At 40.7% G+C, this 27,332-nt stretch overlaps 1 protein-coding gene across 1 annotated transcript; it reads left to right on the top strand.

Annotated features, from left to right (window-relative positions):
* The first annotated feature begins 1,335 nt into the window (after positions 1–1,335).
* Positions 1,336–18,889, top strand: DNAJB11 (DnaJ heat shock protein family (Hsp40) member B11). Its single transcript, XM_058556161.1, has 10 exons — positions 1,336–1,537; positions 4,189–4,345; positions 8,090–8,187; positions 9,924–10,056; positions 14,102–14,244; positions 15,002–15,084; positions 15,746–15,803; positions 16,939–17,050; positions 17,510–17,669; positions 18,430–18,889. The coding sequence occupies exons 1-10, from the start codon at positions 1,470–1,472 to the stop codon at positions 18,492–18,494; spliced, it is 1,077 nt and encodes a 358-aa protein (XP_058412144.1). The 5' UTR covers positions 1,336–1,469; the 3' UTR covers positions 18,495–18,889.
* The last annotated feature ends 8,443 nt before the right edge of the window (positions 18,890–27,332 follow it).

Genomic DNA, 27,332 nt, shown 5'->3' with positions numbered 1-27,332 from the left:
GAACATGGTAAGGAGTATACTAGATGAGGGTACAGATCATATAAGGTTTTTAAAAAATTTTCTTCCAGCTTTATTGAGACATATAAGGTTTTATAAACTAGCATAAAAAGTTGGGATTTTATTCTAAGTGCACTGAAAAGCCATTCGAGTCTGAAGCAGGGGAATGACACGATCTGACATGTTTGTAAAAAAAATCATGGGGTGGGGGGCAGGAATGAACAAGAGATATTAAGAGTGGAGGCAGGGAGACCAGTTAGGAGGCCCTTGCCAGGTAAGAGATGATGTGACTTGGCCCAGAGAGGTAGTCGAGATGTACAGTAGCGGGCAGATTCAGGATATAGTTTAAGAGCAAAGATCTGGATAGGGGATGCAGGAGAGGAATCAAGGAAGACACCTAGAATTTTGTCGTTAACAACTAGGTAGTGCGTTCACTGAGATAAGCAAAAGTAGGTGGGGGGAATCAAAGAGTTCTCGTAACTGTGATAAGTTATTATTCGTTGCGTGCTTACAGTGTGCCAGACGGTTTACAAATTTTTCTCCCCCTAAAATTTCACACCACTGCCAGTAAATGTTTTGCCTCAGGTTCGTAAATAAAGAAGCTTGGCTAAAGTGGGAGGCGAGGGACGGAGGTGTTCTCACCGCTAAGAAGTGGTGGGAGCTGAATCCGAAGCTAAGTCTCTCTGCCTCCACGGCCTCTTCTCTCTGAGGTACCAGGCCTCTCCTCTGTGAAACAGAGACAATTTTCTCCTTGGCTTGTTAGGAGAAGGTGAAAAAAGATCTCCCAAGCGATGCGTCCGCCATACCATTGGCCTGGAGTAATTGTCCCCGCCCATTTCGCCCTAGTCCCTCCGCCCCTTCGCATCCAGCGCGTAGCTCATTATGAATGAAATTCCGAGACTTGTAACCGAGATAAAACGTCCCTCCCGCAATTGGTTAATGCTGGAGGAGGAGCCTCGTGATTGGTGGAGAGTCCGAGGAGGCGGGCGGGGTAAACTTCGTGTACCTCGGGTGTCCTCTATTGGCACCATTTCCCCCCACCCGTTTACGTAGTTTTCTACGACTCGCGGATGCCGGGGTGCCGGATTCCTGCGGCGGCGCGACTATCTGACGTTTCCTCTTCTCATTGGCCGGGAGCTGCGGCTGCAGTTCCGAAGCCTAACTGGCCGCCCGCACCGCCTCGAAGGTGAAGTGTACTGCGCTGATTGGCTGCGAGGCACCGGCCGCGTGTGATGTCCTGAGCAGCGATTGGCTCTCGCCTGCTGGGGGCTTCTCTCACTGGGACTCGGGACTCCCGGGAAGTGGAGGGGCAGAGGAGGGGGCAAGCTAGCTGTCGCTCTGGCCTTAGTGGGAAACCCCGGCGTGAGGTGGTTTCTCAGGGCGGGGTGGGCTGGCGAGCCGACGCGGCGGCGGAGGAGGCTGTGAGGAGCGCGTGGGACAGGGGCCGGCACAGGGACCGGCACAGAGAAATCATGGCCCCGCAGAACCTGGGCACCTTCTGCCTGTTGCTGCTGTACCTCATCGGGGCTGTGATCGCCGGGTGAGGAACAGGCACCTGTGGGCACGGGGCCCGCGAGTCAGTCTTGGCTGGGGAGGAGGCTGGGGGAGGGAGAGGGCATTGCTGTGGTGAGGCGGTGAGACAGAGGAATGGGTAATGTGGGCCAGGCTAATGGGGTGGAGAGGAGAGCAGTGCGTGACACGATGGAGAGGAGCTTAGATCCACGGGCCCTGAAGAGCTAGATTTGCCCAGAGGAGTGGGAGTTGGATGCAGTGCCAAACACAACGTGTATGTGTTGGGTGGGAGGGGGTGTGCTGAGCTAGAGAAGAGGACGATACAGTGTTGATCCTGCACGAACCGTTGAGGGACTGTCATTTAAAGTGGGTGGGTTATGATGCTAGGCCGAGTGAGGAAGGGGAGAACAGATAGGGAAGCCATCCTGGGACTGAAGGAAATTGGATTGAGGGAGCAAGGCAGACCCTTTGGAGAGCCCTTGTACTTCCCAGCTTCTTGAGATAAGGAGCCTAAACTGTCTTCGTGCCTCACTGTCTCTCTCCATGGTACATTCTTGAGAAGCTGAATGCTATTATGAGCGGGAAGAGCATTTCATCAACAGATAGTAGACTGGGATTTTAGCCTACACACTCCCACCCCATTTATGAATTATATGACCTTGAAGGAACCACCTAAATTCTCATCTGTAACATGAGGGTGATAATGCACCACCTGTCTGAAGGGAGTAGGACCGCCTGAACTCGAGGATCTTTCCAGCCTTTAAGATCCATGATCCCATAAGCCTGGTGACCACAGGATATGATATGCAAGGCTCATATTTTAGAGTGTTGGGAAGTAAGGTCTTAGCTTCTAATAACTTATAGGTTGCTCTAAATGGAGAAGATGCTACCTAGCAGAGCTTTAACATTTAAGTGCTTGTTATTCTCTTAAAAATTTTTTCCCTGTTCATATATGCTTAAACTTTATAGTTATTTTTTTTCTTGTGAAACATCTTAAATTTCTAAAAAAAATTAACTTCTCCTAGGTAATACTTTGTTTTTCTTAGTACGTTTTTGTTAGTACTTTTTACATTTAAAAGCAACAAGTACTGTAAGGTGTTTAAACAAAATGTCTCTATAAATATTGTTAATACTGTCACTTTAAACTTCAGTCCTTCATAAAGGAGTCTCTTGGAAACTGTAATGTTGATGCTGAGCTATGCCAGCCATCTTTTTCTTGTATTTTTCTGAGCTGTTACTTAACCATTTTTTTATTAAGCATATTCTATGTAAGCCTCATTCTTTATACAGTTAGCTCTTTTGTTATTAATTTTAATGAACCTTTCAATTTATTTAGTTCTTGTCACAAGAGATATCAAGTTTTCGCATTTTTAGGGGGAGCATAAAGCACCTAATTAATCCTCGTGGAACCCCTTTTGGGTGATAACTTTAAAAACTTATACATGAAATGATTAAATGATTTTCCTAAGTGTGACTAAGAGCTTATGAAATAATTTTTTTAATATTCTGTCTCACATCACCTGGCTCTCAGTACCCCAATGCATTTTTTCCCCACTGCATTTTAAAATTACCATCACTACTACATCAGCGTCTCCATTGTGAACAACTTTCCTATCCCTTTTCTTGGAAGAAGGCATTTTCAGAATAACTTCTGGTGGCTAAAGTGACTCTGGCAAAAGGAATAGATTTTTGTGGGCATGCTTATTTATTCATTTCATTCAACAAATATTTATTGGTGTCTTCTATGGGCTGGAAACAGTCCCTGCCCTGAAAGTTTATTATAGTCTTATTCTATCTTCGCATTGGCCCTTCTTGCAAAGATTCTCTTTACAATTAATTTGGTTCCAGCATAGTCCCTGGCAAGGAGGTCAGTGGATCTCTACCTTATCTCCACGCTCATGCCATATGCATATTTGCAGCTGCTGAGGCTTACAGGCTCCTGCATACGGGCTTCAGCAGCTGTCTACAATTAAGACTTGACCTAGACAAACTCGTATAACTGCTAGCAATGACTGCAAGATTGATATTTTTTCTCTCAGCAAAAAACCCCACAACTCATACATCCAAATGGGTGTAATTCTTTCTTCAAGGTTCTTATTTGGGCTTTGGCTTAACCTCTAAATTAACCTCTGAAGTTAACTTCAGTCACTTCATCTTTAACATTCCAACAGTGCTGCTGGTAGTCAGAACATTTATGTGACATAATCTTTTTGAATAAAGAAAGTCATCCTCTGAGATTATTTGACCTTTGGAAACAGTCAAAAGTCATTTGAAGTCAGTAATAGGGAGAAGAAGGAGAGAGTTAATTTGATTATACCGTTATTGGTTGAAAAGAACATGTGGCCATAAAATAAGAAAATGGTTTTCTTGACTAAAGGAATTCTGTAGATGTTTTGAATAATTCTAGCATTGTTCAAAAAATACATAGCCTCTTGAAGAGGCTTGTGAAGAAATCACAAGAAGAAATCTTGTGATTTCTTCAATATTTAAGACTCATTACAAATTATGATGTGTTCTCTTTTTAGTCTTTCTTTTTTGTGTATGTGTGTTACATGTGTACCTTCATTTTCCTACATCTTTGCTCAGACGTAAACCTAAATGTAAAGGAAAAAGCTTTGCTTTAAAAATGTAATGTATAACTCTTTAATGAAGTATCCTCTTTGTCTACCCCCTCCCCAGGCGAGATTTCTATAAGATCTTGGGGGTGCCTCGCAGTGCCTCTATAAAGGATATTAAAAAGGCCTACAGGAAACTAGCCCTGCAGCTTCATCCTGACCGGAACCCTGATGATCCACGAGCACAGGAGAAGTTCCAGGATCTGGGTGCTGCTTATGAGGTGAGTCAGGAAAAAGGGTAAAGTATGAATAAAACCTACGGATACAGAAAAGACCATGTAACACAGAGTAACACTTCTTCTTTTTAAAAATAGACAGTAGATAAAAGTAAAAGTACTGTGTGGTGCTATGTTGTACATTCATGTTAGTAAATGCCATTTCCTGCCTTTTTCATATTAGTATTTGTTTTATTAAGGAGAATAATGTTGAAAAAGGTGAGTGAAAGAAAGAAAGGAAGATTGATAGATTAATAAGTTGATTGATCATCAGGCAGTCAGTTTGGGAGCTGGAGCCAGAAAGAGAAACAAAATCTAAATGAGGATTGCAAACCATATGCCCATATGGACCAGACAAATAACATGCAGGGCAGGTATAAGATAAAACATGACAGTGGATTTTCTTACTTCCATTTTGGGAATCAACAGATATTGATGAGGACTGTGATAGACTGACACCTTCCTTGCCCCATTTCAAGGGAGTAGCTCTTATTCAACCCTAGCCAGTTTTTGCCATATACAAATGCAAACACTGTGTTGCCAGATCATTTAATTTTTCAAGAGAAGTGGAAATCCAGATTTTTATATAGATTCTCCTGATTGTAAAATTTTGGTAACTAATTGAATTTAAAAATTACTTTTCACGCAGATCAAACAAAACACAGCTATAGTTTGAATTTGGAACCTCTAATCTAGAGGTCAAAACACCTTCATGTGTATCATCTCATTTAATCTTTACTAGTACACTGTGAAATAGAGTAGAGCTGGGCATATTCTTATTCCCATTTTTTTTAAACAACACCAAAGAATATTTATTGAATGCTTAATAAACTGTTTACTCTTGAAAAACTGTTATACACAGAACCTGTCAACACTTTGGTAAAAAAATTTACAAATAAGCTATTGATAATCTTTCACATCTATTAATTTAGGAGTTAGCTCTTTTGTATGTGTTGCAATTCACCTTTCCTTTAGAAATAGAATAAGAGATCTTGGTTTTGTTTTTTTTCCTGCTTTATTGAGGTATAATTGACAAAATTGTAAGATATTTACAGTGTACATCATGATGATTTGATATACATATATATTATGAAAGGATTCAGCCCATCTGGTTAATTAACACGTCCATCACCTCACATATTTATCCTTTTTTTGGTGAGAACATTTAAGTTCTGCTTTCTTAGCAAATTTCAATAATACAATACAGTGTTATCAACTCTAGCCACCATTTATTCCCGTTTTCTAAAAGGGCACAGAAAAACAAATTTAATTCCAAAAGTCATGGAGCTAAAACTTCCAAATTCAAGTTAAATCCGTGTATGGTGAGAAGGCTGGAAACAAATCTGAACAATATTTTAGTAGTGGAAAAAACCCAAAAGGAAGGATTCCAAGGCCTCCTAGATTAAAGAAAAGAGTGAACTAAAACAGTGACCTATACAGCTGAAACCTAGAACTAATGGGGTCCATCTTTCTAATCTTGACACCTTCAGGCATCCTACAGGACTAAAATTCCTCACAAGGGGCCCACAAATAAACTTGAGAGGGTTGGTGGACCCTGTTAAATTATATGTAACATTTTGTTTCTTGTTGGTATATGGATTCCATATTTTGCACTGTATTTCCCATGAATATTCCCATTGTTTGCTAGGAACCAGTACTCAAAAATATTTTCTAGGGAAGTTGTTAAGAATTTACCATGCTCTGTATAGAATCTGCCATGTTCTTTAGCCATGACCTAGGCAGGCTATACACAGATCATTCATGAGATTGCAGTTTATTTAACTCTAAGAACCTTTCTAGTCACTAGCTCAAATTTTCTTTTTTCTTTTTATCATTCACTTGATTGCGTTTGGTCCTTAGATAAATTAGTGTTCATAAATCAGAATCCCATTAAAGTTGAAGAGTCTTTTGTGAATACAAATCTGTCTTCTCTACTGAGCTGGGATTACTTCTAGCATTTTGATTAGTTGAGACTCTGTGGATTGATTGGCCAATCAACTAAGAACCTTTTTTATTTTTTTTTAATAAAATAGTTTCCAAGACCATGGAATAAAATTGCATTCTTTAGACAGAAGAAAAGTGAGGAGGAAGTGAATGATAATAGATAACTTTAAGGGTAGTTTTTGGGGAGTTACTACAGAAGCCTCTGATGTCCAAAAAGAAACTGACTTAAAAATAGTCTTTGTTTGGGGGTTTTGAAATGGTGTTTCTTATAGGCCCAAATGTGGGGTTCTTCTCTTTGCCAAAACAAGACCAGAGAAGTAGGCTTGAAAGTGAAAATATTGGAAATCCAGATTGCATGATAAAAAGTGTTTTGATTTTCTTTTTAAGTTAACTCTGGCCATTTCTGCTTCCCCGAGGTAGCTATTGTTTTAGAATATTTACCAAAACATTTCTTTCTCTCACCTCATCTATCATAATGGCTTTAGTCAAGTACTCTGGTCACTTCTGGACTAACCCATTTTAAGAATGCTCACTCTTTTGTACACACAATTTCTTTTCATCTTTCTAAATATACCTTAAATGTTAATAAATTTTTGCTGTGGCTTCTTACACATCATTCAGATCCTGACCCAAAAGTCTGTCCTATTTACATATGCCAATCAGAGCTTCCCTTTCTTTTGCTGAGTCAACAGCACCATCTACTTCCAACTTCTTTTCCTGAGCCAACACAAGTACGGGTTTGAAATAACTTTCTCCTTCAGTCCACTGTCTAAATAGGAGTTTAAAAATATCAAAGAAAGAGTATCAAGTTATTTAGTTTTCAAATTTACATGTATGCATATACTTCAGATTGCTCTAAATAGATGGGAAGCTTTTTTTTTTTTTGAGGCAAAATTTGAAGAGTATGAAAGCTTATTTCGTTTTTACATTCGTTAGTATTATATATGAAGTGGGCCTAATGAGAAAGCATATACCTATGACTGTGTCTGTAGTTTTCTTAAACCAGTAAAACTTCAAAAAGTCTTTTCAAGCTGTGAACTTGACCTTGAGCAGCCTTCACAGAGTAGTGTCCCTTTTTACTCTCTGAGATTCTAACGTATGAGGTTATGAACTTAAATGTGTATATGGCAGACAGCATTCTTCCACAAGTGGATTTCTACATACACCAAAAAATGAAAAAGAGAATATGAAAATATAGCGGTATAGGCCTATCATTTGATTCCTTTGACTTTCCAATCTCCTAATGTGTGTGTGGGGGCTGGGTGTGTGTGTGTGTGTGTGTGTGTGTGTGTGTGTGTGGTATGGACATGTGGGGCTGAGGATATTTTAAGTCCTAATTTACTGCTTCTATCACTAATGACAATCTGTCATAGTCATATCCTAGTTTATAGTTTAGAGAGAATATAGCATAGCGGTTAACAGCATAAGCACTGGAGTCAAACTGCTTGAGAAGTAAACCTGAGGAATTCTCCTCGCCTCTTTCCTGTTACTGCCCTCACCTTCATAACCACATCGCTAATCTCTGATATGATTTTTACGTGACTAGGGGAGTTATGATAAATTTAAATTAAAAACATGAATTGAGCAACGAGGAAGTTACAAAATGAACAATACATCAAAGAATTTAGTCTGCTAAAGAAAATAACTTGATAAACATGCCTTAATACCATACATAATGAAAACTACATTCCGCTAAAATCTTAGACGCAGTATCAGAGTTAAAAATAAAACAAACCTAAATATGAATGCACCTTAACTGAATATTACCTACTCATGATCTTTTCCTCCATGGGCTTTTTTCCCCAGGTTCTGTCAGATAGTGAGAAACGGAAACAATATGATACTTATGGGGAAGAGGGATTAAAAGATGGTCATCAGAGCTCCCACGGAGACATTTTTTCTCAGTAAGTAGTTTACCGATCTGCAAAGCATTAGTGTCTGAGAGTGGATCACTTAGTGATCATTAAAGAATTATCCTTGCTCCCTTGTTCAGAAGCTTTTGATGAAGAGTGCAACTCAACTGATCCTTGACCAAAAGGTCAATCATCATCCTCCCTGTGGGAATGTCCTCTTTTGTTTTCACAAAGCTCCAGAAAAGATAGGTAGCACTGAAAGGGCTGTCCGTGTAGCCAACCATGTCAGTCAAATCAACCCTGACAGTGTTGGGGGGATGTATGTTGGAAACCAGTTCATCCTTGCCGCCTTGCTGTCATAGAATCTGCAAACTATTTAATGAGCAAAGTTATTCTTGTAAGCAGAGAGAAAGAGAAATTCCTACTCCCATACCCAGAGCTGCTTCTCTTTCACCCTATCAACAAGAGAGGGATGGTTATGATCATCAGCATTGGTGGAAGGGATTAGGGTAGAGACACTTTATCTACTGCTGCGCACAGCTTTCTGGGAGTGCTGAGTGGCTGGAATAATAAACACCATTCCTTCCCTCTCTTTGAACCCCTCTTTGTTGAGCATTTGAATTTCCATATGCCCTGATGATGCCACACACTAGAAGATCTTAATCTGGGGTTTTGTGTCAACTTATAAACAAAAAGATGTTTGAATATGCATTTCTGTGGGGAGAGGGTTCATTGCTTTCTTCAGATTCTCAAAGAGTTTTGTGCACCCTTTCCCCAAAAGAAGTAAGAATCGCTGTTGCATACAATAGCTTCCCTCCTTTAGTGTTTCAGGGTGACAGATTTTCAGGACTTGTGGAGATGTGTGAGTAATCTGATTAAGAAATCCTTCTCTTCCTCAGGATCGGTTTGGCTGTTTTGGCCTACTAGGGAAGCGTCCTGTTCCCCTTGGCTGTTAGAAGGGATGCTGAGGGATGCCACAAAGCGAAAAAGCTCTGTCCCTGCTCCTCCCCGCCAAAACCTCCCTCTCTGCTTTTAAGATTGAGGGAATCCATTCACTAAGACTAGTTGGCTACGGGGTGGAAGGGATGTTTTATAGTTGTCATCATCACTGTGCTAACATCTGAGGTTCTTTAATAACACCAAAAATTAATAGTAAGATTAGAACATCTGCACAGTTAAAGGTCACTGTTTGTGTTAATCTCAAAGTGATGCTTCTGTTACTTACAAAAATTAATTTTGGTCTTATAGAGACCACAACTTCCTTTTCCTTAAGGTCTAGAATTTTACTAAGACTGATGCTTTCGTAGTTTATTTAATTATATACCCAAGATTTTTCTATAGAACGATAGCTTCTTTCACCAAAGTTAGTTTCTAAAAAGCATATAAAGTGAACATTACAAATGTTCAAAATTACCATTAGGTTCAGCATTACATGGGTTTATATATACTATACCTTTCTCAGTAAGTCCATTATATCCTGATACTCCTCAATATTGAAACTGATTATTTCATTGATTAAGCTCAACTTTGAATTCATTGGCATACTGTATATATGCACTGTACTATATATCTGGACAACAAAGTAAAGTTTTTTGTGGTGGGGGCCAGATAGTTGATATTGTATAAATTAAAAATTGTGTGTAACATATGGCTCCAATGCATTAAAAATGTCTTTCAGTTTTGCACAATACATTGGTAGGACACAATATTTTATCAATGTGAAGAAAACTAAATTGCAAGACATGAACTCTGATTTCTTTTCCTGATGATTATACACTTATCTACAGCTTCTTTGGAGATTTTGGTTTCATGTTTGGAGGAACCCCTCGTCAGCAAGACAGAAATATTCCAAGAGGAAGTGATATTATTGTAGATCTAGAAGTCACTTTGGAAGAAGTGTATGCAGGAAATTTTGTGGAAGTAAGTTCAAACAATACAGCTGTTCATATTGACTCGCAGAACTTGTTCTTTTGACTAAAACCAAGAGATTTCTGGGTATCTTCTCTGTCTTTTAGGGGGTGGAGAGAGTAACCAGACGTATAGAATTGAATTAATCATAATCCTTGTTTCATGACACACTGTTATTGTTTCATGAACTCATCACCCAGCCCAAGAACTAAATAAAACAGAACCATGACTTACATCTCCCCACATGCTACTTCCCTACTCCATTCCCTTGCCTCTCTTCAGAGGTAACTACTGTCCTGAGTTTTGTCTTTATTGTTCCTTTGCCACTCTTGTTTGTTTGTTGTATTACATATATATGAATACCTGAGTAATACATTGTTTATTTTCATTGATTTTGACTTTGTAAAAATGGTATCATACCATACATTGTCTTCTTTTTTTTTTTAATTTTTTTTTTTTAATAATTTTATTTATTTTTTTCCCCCAAAGCCCTAGTAGATAGTTGTATGTCATAGCTGCACATCCTTCTAGTTGCTGTATGTGGGACACGACCTCAGCATGGCCGGAGAAGCGGTGCCTCGGTGCACGCCCGGGATCCGAACCTGGGCCGCCAGCAGCGGAGCGCACGCACTTAACCGCTAAGCCACGGGGCCGGCCCCATACATTGTCTTCTAGGACTGGCTTTTTTCACTGACTGTTATGTTACCAAGATTGATCCTTGTTGTTGCTTATAGCTATAATTCTGCTAAAGAGAATTTCATTGTGACCACATTGTATCAATAGGCATGTAGATTATTTCCAGTTTTTTTTGAATTCCAAAAAGTGCTTTTATGAACATTCTTATACATATATCCAGGTACACATGAGCAAGAATCTTTTGGGTGGATATACGTAAGAGTGGAATTGCTGGGTAATATGAACCAATGTTCATTTGTACAAGATGATGCCATATTGTTTTCTCAATTGATTGGTACCAGTACTTCCACCAGCAATTTATAAGAGATCCTATAAATCTGCCACCTTGCTAATATTTTAAATTATTAATATTCTCAATTTTTGCCCATCAAATGAGTATAAATATTATCTCATTGTGGTCTTGATTTACATTTTTTTGATTAATAATTCAGATAAGCATCTTCAAATATTTATTGGCCATATTTGTTTCCTCTCTTGTGAAAGGTCCATTCATGTCTTTTGCCCCTTTTTCTTTTTCCCTTTTCTTGTTGACTTCTAGGAGGAGTTTATTCTTACTACTAATGCTTTGTTGGCTGTATGTGATACAAATATATCCTATTAGCTTGTGACTTGTCCTTTCATTATATTGAAGATGTATTGAAATGAACAGAAGTAATAATTTTAATGTGGTCAAATTTATCAGTCTTTTCTTTTATGGTTAGTTTTTATGTCTTGTTTAAGAAATTCTTCTCTGGGCCCGCCCCGTGGCGTAGCAGTTAAGTGCACACACTCTCGCTGCTGGCGGCCTGGGTTTGGATCCCGGGCGCGCATCGACGCACTGCTTGTCAGGCCATGCTGTGGCGGTGTCCCACATAAAGTGGAGGAGGATCGGCATGGACGTTAGCTCAGGGCCAGTCTTCCTCAGCAAAAAGAGGAGGATTGGCATGGATGTTAGCTCAGGGCTGATCTTCCTCACACAGAAAAAAAAGAAAAAACAAAGACATTCTTCTCTGCCCTAAAATCAGAAGGCAATTCACCTATATTTCCTACTAAAGTTTTGAGATCTTTTGATTTGAAGTTATTCACCTATTTTTAAATCTGGGAAAATTATCTCCATTATATTTTAAATATTTAATCTTCTTCATTGGCCTTTCTATTCTATCTGCTCTTAACTTTCTTTAAAATATTTTTAAAAAATTCTACTTCTTTATCCTTCCCTGCTTCCTTCTAGAAGAGTGCCTCATTCTGGTCTCCCAGCTCACTATTTCAATCTTCAGCTCTATCCATTTGAGTAATATCCCATCAGCTGTGTTTTTATTTCAACTCATATTTTTATACATAATATTTCCACTTGATTCTTGTATTGTTTCTTATACTATTTCATTTTGTTAATGTTTTCCCTTATCTCCTTAAATATTACCATGCTTGTTTTAATTTCTTAGACCGTCTTCTCTAACACATTTGCCTAAAATAATGTGTTATCCAGTTGATTGTTTTTAGGAGATGGGGAGTGTGGATAGTTGGACTCCTCAGGTCTCTAGCTATTTCAGCCTTTGAGCTCATAATCCTCCCGTGGATATCTCTTTCCCTGGTAGAGTATATTAGGGCGAGCCCTTGCCTAGTGGTTTTAACTGTTTTGTTTGTTTTCTTGGAGTGTTTTTGTTTCGTTTGGTGTCTGAGGTCTATTGTTTCTGTCGAAAGGGGCCAGACAGTGCTTGTTCCAAGGCAGTTAGGAGAGAGGCAAGAGCAGAACTTCAGATGCTTTTTTCTGACATCTTCTCGCTGCCCCACTAGCTGCTGTTGCCCCTAGAGGTAGCTACCACGCTGTACACATACCAGGTCAAAACAGCCTTCTATCTCTGGAATTTTCTCACAGATTTTTTGTTATCATTATTGTTTTCTTACAGTTTTTCCAGGATTTTGGAGGAGATAGCCAGTAGCCTCTGCGTTTGTGCCATCTTGACAAGAAGCATTTTCTTAGTTGTGGCTTTTGCTCTGAATAGTTGAAAGAAGAGGACTAGACAGTTATAGAAGATGCACTGGCTTGTAATACAGTTGTTCAGTCTGAAGAATGGGAGAAAAGGGCATTAAAATATTTGGGCCATCTTTCCTTCAAGAACAGGATAGGTTGTTCAGGTGGGGGAGAAGAGGTGAGCCTCTGTTCTCCTCCAGACCTCTTGTCTGCAGTCATTGCTAATGCACAGGACACTTCACTTTTTGCAGTTCGTGTGTTCCTAAACAAACTCTTTTTAAATCCAATTATTGTAAAGGATGTAAGTGCCCTGCTGTTTAAATGACCCCGTGGTAAATTCTTTTTTAAGAAAAGATTTCCTTGAGAGAGCATAGTGGTTAAAAACATAGACTTTGGAACTAGACGGCCTGGTTTAGAATCCTGGCTCTGCCGTGTATTAGATATGTGACCTTGGGCTTGTTATTGAAGCTTTCTGTGCTTTCGTTACCTCCTCTGTAAAATGGAGATAATATCATTACCTGCTCTGTAAAATGGAGATAAGAACAGTACCCACCTCATAAGGATTAAATGAGTTCGTGTTTGTAAAAGTGATTAGAATGTTGCTTGACACATAAGTGCTATGCAGTGTTTGCTCTAATTCCTGTTATTGTTATTTATTCTGTTGCCCTGGGCTTTCCTATGTTGGTAGGCTTTAACGGATTTCTGTCCAAGCATTTGTGTCTTCCTGCTGCATGAGCACATGCCTTGTGATTAGGTGTTTGACTAATTAAACAGAGAAAATCAGGAATATATTTCTTCATATCTATTAGTTTTCACATACTTAGAAGGATCAGAAGGTGTGATTGCAGTCAGCTACAAAGAGGTGATCATTGTGTCTCTTCTTACATGTTCAAGTATTCTGAATGGAGATAGTGCTAGAAAACAGTCCTAGATTGAGTTGCCTGAAACAAAGAGGCGTTTTCATTAGGTTAGTTGTTGCTAATGCTATGGTGGTAGCCACATGCCAGCTTTTGAAGGCCATGGTTGTTCTTCAGGGGTTATGCTTTACACAGATCAGATTTCTTAAAAGATAGTAATTCTGTGAACTACTTGAACTCAGTGGTATTTAGTTGTGGCTTAGAAATGCCATCATACACATTATTTTTTGGTTCTCTTCTTTTTTACTCTCTCTCCTCTAACTTTGGAATTGGAGACATTTCAATATGCGTTTGCTTCGTTCTTGTTTGGGGGCTGATTTGTAACTCCTCAAAGACTTCTGTCAGCTTTAGGTCTCCCTGAGGGGTAGCTGGCCAGAGCAGGGGAACTTCTAACCCTGGCACCTGTGTGCACAGAGCAGAGCCCTGATCACTTGAGGAAATCGAAAGCTGTTTTACACGGGAGAGAAGCTGATGTTGTTTGTGTACTTCTTAGGTCGTTAGAAACAAACCTGTGGCAAGGCAGGCTCCTGGCAAACGAAAATGCAACTGTCGGCAAGAGATGCGCACCACCCAGCTGGGCCCGGGGCGCTTCCAAATGACCCAGGAGGTGGTCTGCGATGAGTGCCCCAATGTCAAGTAAGTGAAAGCACTTTTGTTCTACCAAGAGACGCTTTAACCATCTCATTGGTCTAATAAAGTGCTAATGGTCCATACCTAGATTTTTTTCCCTCCCTCACCGCATGCTTCTCTTTCTCTCATGTTCTACCAGAAGATAGAGCAAAGAAATGTACATTTTTATTTTTTCCAAAAGTATTTCTTCTAAATATGTTTCTGAACTAATAAGCAATGCCCTTTATTTCTGCATATACTTAACAAATGTTGATGTTTCATTTTTCCCACTAGGAATATTAGAACAATCTTATATGTCCAGCTAACATTTCAGATTAGAAAAGTCCTATTTACTGACTATGTTATAAAAACAACTTTTTAATTGAACCTTAAATTATATGTATTAAAACTAGATAAGTTATTTGTGGAATCAGGAGAAAAATCTCTCTTGCTGGATTCCTGACAACATGACCCGGTCCTTCCAGGTGCAAATGTATGTGAGTGTGAGTAGTTTTCTCTGTTACTGATCACTCAGTTCAGAGTAATCAGCCTACTGCAGGCTCCTTTGGAGGCAGCAGTTGCATGATTATGGAATGCATAGTAGCTTTGCCCTGGCCTTTGGCACGTAGAAGATGTAAATGGAGATCAGATGGCTGTGTCAACTAGAGATACAGGATAGTCTTCCAAGAAAAATCTCTGATAGAATAGATGAACTTTTAATTATCAGCGTCTGGGATGTGGTTTGTATTTTCATTTTTTTCTTTTTAAATTCTCTTTGTCTCAGACTAGTGAATGAAGAACGAACACTGGAGGTAGAAATAGAACCTGGGGTGAGAGATGGCATGGAGTACCCCTTTATTGGAGAAGGTGAAATGTTGTTATTGATGTTTTATTATCATAACTTTCTGCTCTCTGCTTGCTTGTGAATACCTCCCACCCCTACCTCACTCCATAGTTTAATGGCCGCATAGTAAATACGTATTTCATTTCCAACACTCTTCAGTCAGTTTTAGGATACAAAAAACCTTTTATGACCATCATGGTTGGTCACCTTAAGCAGTAGCTTTACTGTTTATCCTTTGAATATCATGGACAAAAGTTACTATCAAGTAGCCTAAGTTATATCTAAATTTACAGAGTTTGGACTGTAATGGATTAATTTTAACTCAGCAATGAAAGAAGATATGTAACTCTAGTTGGCATTAATAAGATGTTCTCAGAACTCACCTTTGGGGTTAAATTTAAAACTCTAAAAGAAAAAAAGCTTCAAGACTTCAGGGTCAGGAAATCAATGAATCATTCTTTGTTTAGGAAATAGGTCAAGTTACTTGTTGCTGTGCCTGAGGCACAGGTAGTCTTCACTAATAATCTGAAACTTGATACAACCAGATAGAGAGTCTGCCCTCACAGATAGACTTGACAGTCAGCCTAAGGTAGTGGCTTTAAAAAATTTTCTCAACTGCCAGATAGATTTGGGGCAGCGATTGACTTGTGTGGCTTACAGTCTGCTCTAATCTGTTCTGAACAGGTGAGCCTCACGTGGATGGGGAACCAGGAGACTTACGGTTCCGAATCAAAGTTGTCAAGTAAGTAAGCTAATGTTAAAGGCCGTCTCTTTAGCCCCTGCTTTTCAGATGAGTCAGGTTATAGGTAGCCACCAGGGCATTTCCAGGCTTTTTCCTTTGTTTCATGCCCTTAATACCCTAAATGATTGTTTGTAACTCTATAGCAATACTGGAAATTTTGGATTGGGGCCTAGAGTTGAGCCCAGTTATTTTTTCACTGAGGACCTATAAATCCAAAAGATGTTGGAAGGAAAGAATTGATAAGACAAGTAAGGAGTTGTAAAAGAGAGGCAAATGAGAATAGGGAGTCAAAGAGATCGGAGATTTAACTGATATAAGAATGGGAGACTTTTCCATAGAAAGGACCTTCTATCACATAATATGCAGCTTCTGTGCAGACAGAGCTCATGCTTTGTTGGCTTCTCTTCTCTGTGAAGTTCTGTTTAGACAAGAATTTTGCCTGGGATTCAGGCTTTCTTGTTTGTATTTCTCTCCTGTTACCACTTTGGAGAGCATTGATACTTCTGCTTCTAAGGATTCATTGAAACAAAAGTTCCCACCTAAATATGGAGAAATGGGCACCCCCTGCCTAGGGTTTTTCCCTCGCAGCACTCTTAAGCTCAATGATCTTTCCCTCAGCTTTCCTTACCAACCTTGTCTTTCTTATCACTTCCCAGAGAAACCGGAACATGTGTTGTTCCCTGAATAAACCTGGTGCCTTCTCAAGTCCTTGTCTTTGCCAGAATTTCCTCTCACCCTGTCCCCATCCTCCCCTGCACCCATATTATCTGCAACTCTAGAGCTGACCTGGCCTTTCAAGCCCAGCTCTGGAAACCTCCCCAAACCCATTCTTGATGCCCACCTCCCCCAGCTCCACTGCCAGAAGTTATCTTTCTGTCTTCTCCATAATCTAATTACTTCTAGTTTTACTTACGTGCTTTGGTTTCTGCTGATTATAAGCTCCTTAAGAGTAGAGTTTAATAAATCTTACACAACTTCATAGTCTCAATTAATACTATACACACAGGAGTATCTAATAAATGCTTATTGTCTGAAAGAGGAGTATTCATCCTTTTCCAAGATTTTTCTAAAAACTCTTTGAAGTCTTCCCACAGAAAGATGGAAGCTAATGATTTTTACCTTGTTCTGTTTTTAGGCACCCAATATTTGAAAGGAGAGGAGATGATTTATACACAAACGTGACAATCTCACTCGTTGAGTCTCTGGTGGGCTTTGATATGGATATTACTCACTTGGATGGTCACAAGGTAAACAAACCAATTTTCCTGCTTCCTGTCCTTTTCAAGCCTTCATGTGAGTGGTTTGGGGATTATTTCAGCTGCTTCAATCATTGAGAGCCGCAGGGACTCCTTTCTCAGTCTCTGCCTTGCCTCCTCTCTCACTCTCTGCTGAACGGCCAGTGGTACCAGTGCCACAGGCCTTCCAGCTGAGAGTTGAGTGCATGGCCTTTGGCAGTCTTGTTTTTATGGTCTCGATTGGCAAAAGCCTTGCTTTTTTACTTGTTTACGGGTATGGTTTTTCTTTTTCTTTTGAAAACCTTCTCTTGCTTTGGCTCTCACTGTCCTAATGATGTTTCCCTTGGCCCCTGGTCCTTCCTGCTCTGCTGAGCTGGGACATGAGCTCTGGGCACCAGTGCTCCCTGGAGGCTATGTGTTGTACTACGAGAGCACCAGCCCTGCTCCAGTCCATTCCCTTTTGCTTTCCAGGTACATATTTCCCGGGATAAGATCACCAGACCAGGAGCCAAGCTATGGAAGAAAGGGGAAGGGCTCCCCAGCTTTGACAATAACAACATCAAAGGCTCTTTGATAATCACTTTCGATGTGGATTTTCCAAAAGAACAGTTAACAGAGGAAGCAAGAGAAGGTGAGGGGTATAATGAGAGAGAGAGAAAGAGAGAGTGTGAGTGTGTGATACGTGAGTATGAGAACAGAGTGGTTAAAGAGAACAGGCAATCAAAACAAAACCCTCCAGTGACATCAGACGTCAACCACTAGCACTAGTGAACACAGACTAGGAATGAACTCGCCTTTCTGTAAAGGCAGTATTAAAAATCCTTCTGTCACTGTGTTACAAAAGGTGGTGTATGCTGGGCTTTGAAACCTAGGGAGTGATGGGTCATGTACATGTGAAACAGAATCACTTAAAAGAAACCAGCTGGACCAAACTGTAAAAGGAAAGATGAGGTAAACATTAGGAGGATTAGAGGCTTAGTGGTGAAATCTGTGATGCCTGGTTGAGAAGGGGGCCCAGTTGGTGGGTCCTAAATAGTTAAGAGAAAGGAGAACAGTGAAAGAGGTCAAAAGTGAAAAGAGGACACAGAAGGAGCAAGGGAAGACTGCTGAAGAGCTTTCTTTTCATTTCAGTCGCCTCTCTCATTTCTCGTTTGATGGGGTTTGTGGCTGTGTGCCTGAGAGAGAGAGAGAGACAAGGCATCATCTTGGATGTGCATGCACGTGTGTGGGCGTCCCGACACGTGGTGAAGTTGCACGTTGGTAGTTATTTGTTCAGTTCAGATCCACGGTTGTCGTAAGGCCTTTTGTGAGCCTCCCCATGAAACATGCTCTTTAAACTCTAGGGAAGTCACATTTTCGTTAACGGAGTCATTTGTTCATTCTTTCCTCAGGTATCAAACAGCTCCTGAAACAAGGATCAGTGCAGAAGGTATACAATGGACTGCAAGGATATTAAGAGTGAATAAAATTGGACTTTGTTTAAAATAAGTGAATCAGCGATATTTATTATCTGCAGGGTTTTTTTTTGTGTATTTTGTTTTTATTTTCAATATGCAAGTTTGGCTTAATTTTTTTCTTGTAATGATCGTCATGAAATGAATAAGAGGGCTTAAGAATATGTCCATTTGCATTCAGAAAAGAATGACCAGCAAAAGGTTTAATAATACCTCTCCCTTTGGGGATTTAATGTCTGGTGCTGCCGCCTGAGTTTCAAGAATTAAAGCCGCAAGAGGACCCAGGAGCAAAAGAGACACAATATAAAGGGTTAGCGTTGACTGTTAGCTATCTCATTCAAAATGCCAACTGGAGAAGTCTGTTTTTAAATACAGTTTGTTGTTATTTTTTTCTTGACTCCTGTTTCTTGTTGGTTTAGCTACACTGTTGTCTCTTCCATCTCCATTTTGGTCATCTTCCCTTGGTCTTCCCAGTGTCCCTCCTTGGTGCTGTGAGCTAGTTGGGTTGTCCTCCCATCAAGCAAGATGGACACACAAACCTGCAAAAGAGTGATCAAGATCCAGTCCCCCTACCCAATTAAACACACATGGCATCTTCTAGAAAGGAGCTTGAAGAAACTGAATAGATTGGAGATTGGGGTAGATGAATGAAGGTTACACAAAGATCTAATTGCCCTTGAGAAAGTATATTACCTCTCATTAATTTGGGAATAATAAAATCTGATATGGACACTTTACTGTTTAGAAAGTAGTTTTCATATATACAATCTCAGTTGACCTCATGATTAAAAAGCCTTTGGTTTGTGTTAGGAGCTAGGATTACCAGTGGCCCTAGAAAATGAATTTAAAGTAGAGTCGCAAATTATATTGCCTATCCCAGTGGCACCTAATTCAGATGGTACAAGGCTTGAGTATATTCGACTTTTGACCCTCCTTCATTTTTCTGCATTATACAGTCACATCACACTCGACTTATACTCTTGGGCTTCTTGCCTCAGCTAGAGAATGTGTCAACGCGTTGAACAATGGCTGTGGCCACGTGTGTGGAGCTGCCTTCCAGCCACCAGTATGGTTCCAGCAGCATTCTCACCTTGGCTGTACAGCAGCCAATGCTACTATTTGCCTTTTCATTGCATTTTTCCCTTGTTTTACGAAAATGAGTGGAAAAAGGAAAAAATGGAAATTTCATCAATTTAGAGCAGTAAGAACAAGGTGAAAAGCAGTACCTTTTAACCTCTATCAGACATTATTTGGACTTGAGCAGTCCAACTGTGTGTTCACCTGTGAAGGAGAAGAACAAAATTAAAAGGCCTATTTAAAATGCTGAAAATCTGTCCTAGAAATCAAATGAAACCACATAAATACGTATGTAAGTTTAGTGGGCTTTTTGTACGTTTAATATCCACTATGGATTGAATTGCCCTAGTTGAGCATTTCTTAGAAATAATCATCAGGGCAGCCCCATGGCATAGTGGTTAAGTCCAGCGCTCTCCGTTCGGCAGCCCAAGTTCATGGGTTCGGATCCCAGGTGCAGACCTACACCACTCATCAAGCCATGCTGTGGTGGTGACCCACATACACAATAGAGGAAGACTGGCACAGATGTTAGCTCAGGGCTAATCTTCCTCACCAAATAAATAAATAAATAATCATCATCAACATTTCCCTTACATATCTTAGCCCAAGAGAACCCTTGATCATTATTTGTACTTGTTAATCCCCCTTTTCCCCAAGATTTTTGCAACGGTCAGTCACATACTAAGAGCTAGAGTTACTAGTCTTGGCTAGAAAGACCCCATAGAGATAATGCTGTTGCTACAAATAAGAATGTTAACGGGACTTTGTTGTTCCTGTTTGTTTATGGTCCAGACTGCCATGATTCAACCAATTAAAAGAGAGTATTCTTTCATCATTTGACTCTTTGTGAGCTTCAGTTCACTTTAAGTGCTTTATCTAAAGCACATGGTAATGTGGAAAGGTTTGTATCCAAGTTCCATCGATTTTCCCATAATAAGCCTAGTGACAGTGGTGGTGGAGGAGATGCTGGGAAGATCACAAAACCAGCCTCCGAAGCCTGAGCTTTCTGCACTATGGTACAGAAGTTAGTGCTGTCCAGAAGTGGAGTGATGGTCCCTGCGGCAGCAAGCACCCTGCCAAGTGGACTAAAGGTATCCATCTGTCCACGAATATTGCAGAGGGGTTCCTGGACTTGGTAGGTTGTAGTTGTCAATATGTAAGTTCCCTTCAAGCCAGAAGTATTACAGAGTTTTCAAGTGTAGCACTGTGAAAACGTGTTCTCTTACTCACTAAGTAAAAAATATTTGAGAGCTTACATGGGCCAGTTTCTGTTCAAGTGCTTTATGTGGATGAGCTCATTTATATGGATTAGAAACTGTTATCCTCAATTTACGATGAAGAAATTGAATTACATCTCCCAGCTTACAAGTGGTGGGACCAGCATTTGAACCCAAGCAGTCTGCTCCAGAGAATATACTCTCAACTGCCATAAATTCATAAGTAGAGAAACTAAACACCGTGGAAGAAAGATTCTAGGTAGTGACGTGGGAGAACAGATAATAGTGTCTACAGTCCTGCAGGAAAAAATGTCATTCCAAGGAGGTACGTAATGAAGCAGAAAGGGTGCTTAGCTTGGGATCAGACTTCATCTCTGTGACACTGGTCAAGCCAGTTAACATCTCTCAACCTCAGTTTTCTCGTCTGCAAAATGGGGATAATGAAGGGTGATATTTTTGAACTTGAGCTTTTGTTCATTCCTAACACTTTATTTTGGCTACTCAGACTTCGTATTTATTTATGTTTGCTTCCTGGTCCTCAGCTGCATTCACTATTGATTAGGTTGCCAGATTTCTGAATCCTAGATGGCCGTTAGTGCTCAGAAATCACTGTTTTGGGGGAGCAGCCCGGTGGTGCAGCAGTTAAGTGCGTTGCGCTCCGCTGTGGTGGCCCGGGGTCCGTGGGTTCGGATCCCGGGAGTGCACTGACGCACTGCTTGTCGAGCCATGCTGTGGTGGCGTCCCATATAAAGTGGAGGAAGATGGTCACAGATGTCAGCTCAGGGCCAATCTTCCTCAGCAAAAAGAGGAGGATTGGCAACAGATGTTAGCTCAGGGCTAATCTGTCTCACACACACACACACAAAAAAAATCACTGTTTTTGGAAAAGGGATCAGGATTTGGAAACTTAAAAAAGAATTTGAAAAGTTGCATTGGGTGTTATTAGAAATGGGAATGGAATGAGGATGTCTATTCTGTTCCTTGAAAAAAGATAAGCTGCTACCAGCTCTAGTAATGACATCTACCCCGAACAAAAAGACATATCCAAGGACTCTGGGAGATAAGCAGAGAAGAAAAAACAGTTTGGTAAGTGTTCACTTTTTAAAAATTCTCTTCTTTCAGTCGCTGCAATTATACCAGCACTCGTGATCAGGAGTTGAAGACAGGTCACAGGCAGTGGGCACCAGTACAGCTTTCATGATTTATATGTCAGAGCTTAGACCCTTTCTCTTTCCACTAAAAGAAATCAACACTTATGAGTAGTATAACTTCAGGCATAGTTCCTCTATTAATGCAACCAGCCCGAGAATGACGTTAACTGGAGGGAGTGTGGTCACAGAGCTGTCAGTGCAAACCCCTAAAGCTGCCCTGTCCACTATGGTAACCACATGTGGCTACTGAGCACTTGAAATGTGACTAGTGCACCCCGAGAGGTACCATGAGGGTGAAATACACACTAGAGTTTGAATACTTCATACAAAAAAGAATGTAAAATATCTCAATAATTTTATATATTGATTACCTGTTGAAATGATAGTATTCTAGGTATACTTGATAAAATACATTATTAAATTGATAAATAAAATGTGTTATTAAAATTCACCTGGGGGATTTTTGTTTTGTTTTTTACTCTTTAAAATGTGGCTACTAGAAAATTTAAAATTACATATGTAGCTCACATTATATTTCTATCAATAGTGCTGCTGCCAGGTCACTCCTCAACACGGGAGAAGTTGACTGGGACTTTGGGATGAAGGGCCTCGTATTCATCCCTATTCACTCACTTCTCATTCAATTCAGTCCAATGGTCCAGACCATTAAGATATTTTGGGATCCCAACTCAATCACCCAATATTTTGTCTTTGCCCTCCATTTGATATTTTCTGTCCTCTGTATTGGCTGAGACCAAGATTTTCATCCAAACAGTGAATAAAAGTGCTGACCAAAGAATTGAAAGCCAATCCTTTGATTTTGCCATGAAAAGCCATTCTCCAGGTTGTCATTCATCAAAACATTGGGTAAAATCATATCAAAGTCCGTGACAATAACTAATTTTGCATCTAGTCATATTTTTTGTCGTGTCCATAACGATAAGCTGAGAGGCCTTGTTGAAATCCAGTTATACAACAGCCTGTTAGGTGTGTCCGACGTGACTTATTCTTAGTGAGTCCCTGTTGGGTCCTAGACATCAGCACTTTCACGTCTGGGTACTTACAATTGATGCCAAAGTTGGCTGTCCTGGTCTTACCTTTTGGGAAAATTGCCCATCTCCAGTCTTTCAGCCCCTCAATCCTCCACGGTGCCTCAAAACCATAGATAGGTTTAGCAGCCGCCTCTAGACTCCCTCAGTACTTTGGGAATTTGTCCAGTCCAGAAGACATGATTTCCCTTGAAGTTTTAAGGTGTTTCTTATCATCACCTCTTCCCTCTTGGGCTTCCATTTCCTCTTACTGATGGTCATTCTACCTTTTATATTTCAAACGTCATTCTTCTTGACAGAATATAGATGCAAAATGGGACGTTTTAGATACCATAGTGGTTAAAATGTATATGCTCTGGAATCAAACTACTTAGAATCAAATTCCAGTTCTATCACTTACTAGTTGTGCCTCAATTTCCCCATCTGTAAAATGGTAATAATTAAAGCACCTATTTCATAGGAGTGTCAAATGATTGGACAGTTACAGCTGGAGTGCCTGGCTTGGGGACAGACTGGCGAAAGGAACAAGTTAGTATCTCTGTGTTGCTTAACTGAGGTTTAGAGGGCTTATGACTTTTTTTATTTATTTCTTCCCCTCTGCAATGCATGATGTTTGTCTCCAGATGGCACTCAAATAATGCTGTGCTAGCTATAAAATCAGCCCTGGGGCTCCAGACTTCTGTCTGAGTCATTCTCTGGTTATTACCACTAAAGATCAAGCTACTAAATAAAACAACAACAGTGATCATTTTCAGTGCAAACTCAAATAAGTAATGCACCTTGACTGTGTGTGCCCTCCTCTTTTAGCCTCACTTAATCCTCATGTAGAGAAGGTAGATTCCACATGGGCTGGATTTTGATTTAGAGCTCAATTCTCTAACTCTCAATTCTCTAACCAAAAATAAAGATAAAAATAGACAAAAGATGGCTTCTGAGAACTAATAATAGTTGTGGAAATCATTGTGAGGAGCCAGGACAGATGATGAGGAACAAGTCATGTAACCAAAGCCCCTGCCTCTTCTAACAGTTAAGTCACTAAACCGGGAGAACAGGAAATGTGGTAGACAAGGCTTTCAGTAAGGCATCTGATAAGTCATCTGTGAGATGCTTAGGGACAAAGTGGAGGCATACAGTTGGACTCATAACTCACCGATTACGGTTGAACATGCTGTTCATTACAGGTGGAGCAATGTCAGCCTGGAAAGTGGAGCAGTCTCCGTTGGCGCAAAGCAGAGCTATGTTCTCAGTTTTCATCTGTTCAATACTTTTATTGGTGGTGAACATCCAGGAACAAAGTTTATAATGCCAGGTGCTTACGGCACGTGTAATTCACGGAGTTTTCACAACTCTTATATGCTTGTGGGTCCAAAAAGCCCCAGGAGAGAGGCAGTACACATCAAAGCTGCAGACAAGGTTCTGACTCTTGCATAATGCTTAGGGGAAGCAACTTAACCTGGTGGGAGAGGGTGGGGGTGCACCAGCTTCATCTGCAGCACTGCTGTGGAGGTGGGACTTGGCAGCAACACTGTCAAGGTGTCACTTGAATTGATGTCTCCCAACACAATCACAAGAGGACATGCACCAAATTTTGTGAGCAGTATAATCGTAACAAACTAAGGAGTCAGTTGAATAAAAGGTTTGTACTATCAGGGCCATTATAAGAAGCTATAAGACTTCATATTGTAATAGTTAAATGCCTCCACATTTCGTGGTTTGAAAGGAAATTTGACACTGGGGAGCAGAGAGCCTCCCCTAATTCTGCTCAGCAACTGCTACAAAAGAGAAGCTCGGATCTCACAAGAAAAAAGGTGAGCAGCCTGATGACACCACGAGAGTGATGTCCCATTACCATTGCCACGTAACAAATTGACCCAAAACTTAGTGGCTTAAAACACCATCAAAATTCATTTTTCTTGCAAATCTGCAGTAGGGGCTGGGCTTGATGAAGATAGCTCCTTCGTACCACGTGGTGTCCGCTGGGCTGGCTCAGAGGCTGGGAACTGGAATCTTTGAAGGCTGTCTATTCATATGTCTGGCAGTTGATCCTGGGAGGACTCAGGCAGCTGGAGGCTGGAACGGAGAGGCTCCTTGGGAATCTTTGTCCCCATGTGGTCTGTGCAGCTTCAGCACAGCTGGACTTCTTACATGTTGGCTCAGGGCTCCCAAGACACATGTCCCCAAAGAAAGAGAAAACAAAGGAAAAGCCTTATTTCTTTTTATGACCTAGCCTCATAATTCACATCCTTTTTGTCACATTCTATTCATGGACGCACAATGGCTCACCATATTCCAGGGGAGAGGAATTTGACTCAACCTTTTCTTTTCCTTTTTTTTTTTTTTTTTGTGAGGAAGATCAGCCCTGACCTAACATCCGATGCCAATCCTCCTCTTTTTGCTGAGGAAGACTGGCCCTGGGCTAACATCCGTGCCCATCTTCCTCTACTTTATATGGGACGCCGCCACAGCATGGCTTGATAAGCGGTGCGTCAGTGCGCGCCGGAGATCCAAACCTGCGAACCCTCCGGCCACCGAAAAGGAGTGCGCGCACTTAACCACTGCGCCATCTGGCCGGCCTCTTGACTCAACCTTTTCATGAAAGAATCTTCAAGGTTCTAAAAGACTACGTAGATCTGCAAATACTGCTGCAGATATTTTTGGAAAATACAATTTGCCCCAAGTGATCACATGAAGCGACCATAAGAGCAGCAGCCGTGAGCAGGGGACAGTGTCAGAGCAACAATGGAAGAGCCACATGGTGCTCTCAGAGTATGAAAGAGGGCATGGGAACTCAAGAAGAAGGAAGTGACTATCTGCAAGTCTGTGAGCACCACCTGTCCCTGCCATCAAGGAGGGGAGGGTTCTGGGAGCTGGAGTTTTGGAGACGGGACCTGAACCAAAGGTCACACCATTCTGGCCTCTGGGGTTATCCCCTTCTCTGCTGAGGGGCCTGGGAAACGTGGATTACACATCAGGGACCTTCAATGAGAACGTGATGGATGCTGATCGAAGCTGTGGACACTCACACTGAGAGAGATGTCAGAGGACAGATCTGGTTTCTCACCACAGCTGTCGAAACTTCTCAGAATCCAGTTCTAGGAAAAGAGGACAACTAATTGTTTCTTAAACTGCATAGCACAAGAAAAGTCTCTTAAAGTCAATTGTATCTTCTACTATGCCACAAGACTTGACATAATACAAATACTGAATTTATTCCTGCCAGCTGCCAGGCACTGTGCTAGGTGCTGAGGGAATACAAGATGCTAGAACGTGGTTCTTAGCATTCGGGGCCTCACATTCTAGTGCAGAGGTTTGCAACACTGACCACCCTCCCAGCCAAGTAATTCATATTCGATGCAGAAAACATGGGAAACATACACACAAAGGCCAGACAAGATTTGTAACATAGGACACACACAAAACAAAACTACAACAAAAATCTAATTAGCCAGAACCCAAGACTAATAAAGCCTTAATCACTGGCCAGTAGGAAATTTAAAATGTTTTAATTAAATATGGAAAGCTGAGTTAGTTTACCACAGATGGAGCACCTACAATTAAATGACGACAGAAAAACATGTTTCAACAGTTAGTCCAAAAAAAAAGAGACTGTGGCCACATCCTGCCTCCTCTGCACATCACTCATCACGTGGAGTTTGTGCCAAGAACCTTGAACGTCCAGTCTGCTGCATGAAGCAGTGGTTAAAGCTGTGTCCCCTTCACGTATGGTAATTGTCCTTATAGGGGACATTTTTAAGACATTGAAGCAAAATGTGAAGATTGCTTTGATTTTGACTTAAATTTTAGAAAATGGAAGAGATTTTAAAATTCAGAACAAGACCGTTGAGAAATAAGATCTCTAACAAACTCATAAGAATAGCTTATAAAAAGAGACTTTTCTACAGATGTGATATTTGAATATACTGAACTTGAACCTCTAGGGAGGAACTCAAAATGCAGCTAATCAGACATGTGTGTGCAGTCTGAGAATTTGAGGAAGGAAGGGGCTGCAAACCCAGACTCTCACAAAATACCATACTCTGAGTTTTTTCTGTCTTGGATGGCCTGTGAAGCACAAACCTTAGGGTGTGTCTGAAGTTTGAAGCCTAGACCTTATCAGTGTGGCTCACTTTCAAGAGGAACTGGCTGAGCTGAGAAGTAGCCATGGGCCACTAGCCATGGGCATGTTGTCCGTGGAATTTTGTTGACAGCATATGAATCCCAGAATGATCACGGAATTTCAGACTGTCTGGCCAAACTCTGGGAAATTCGTGGGTTCACTTAGTGCACAGATATCTTGTCTTTTATTTAACTCTTGCTGTAGAAACTGAGAGCCCCATCAGTAATAC

This window comes from Diceros bicornis, chromosome 15 (genome assembly GCF_020826845.1).
Source record: "Diceros bicornis minor isolate mBicDic1 chromosome 15, mDicBic1.mat.cur, whole genome shotgun sequence".
Classification (NCBI taxonomy): Eukaryota; Metazoa; Chordata; class Mammalia; order Perissodactyla; family Rhinocerotidae; genus Diceros; species Diceros bicornis.
The sequence above is the reverse complement of the archived record's forward strand: the minus strand, read 5'-3'. Positions and strand labels throughout refer to the sequence as shown.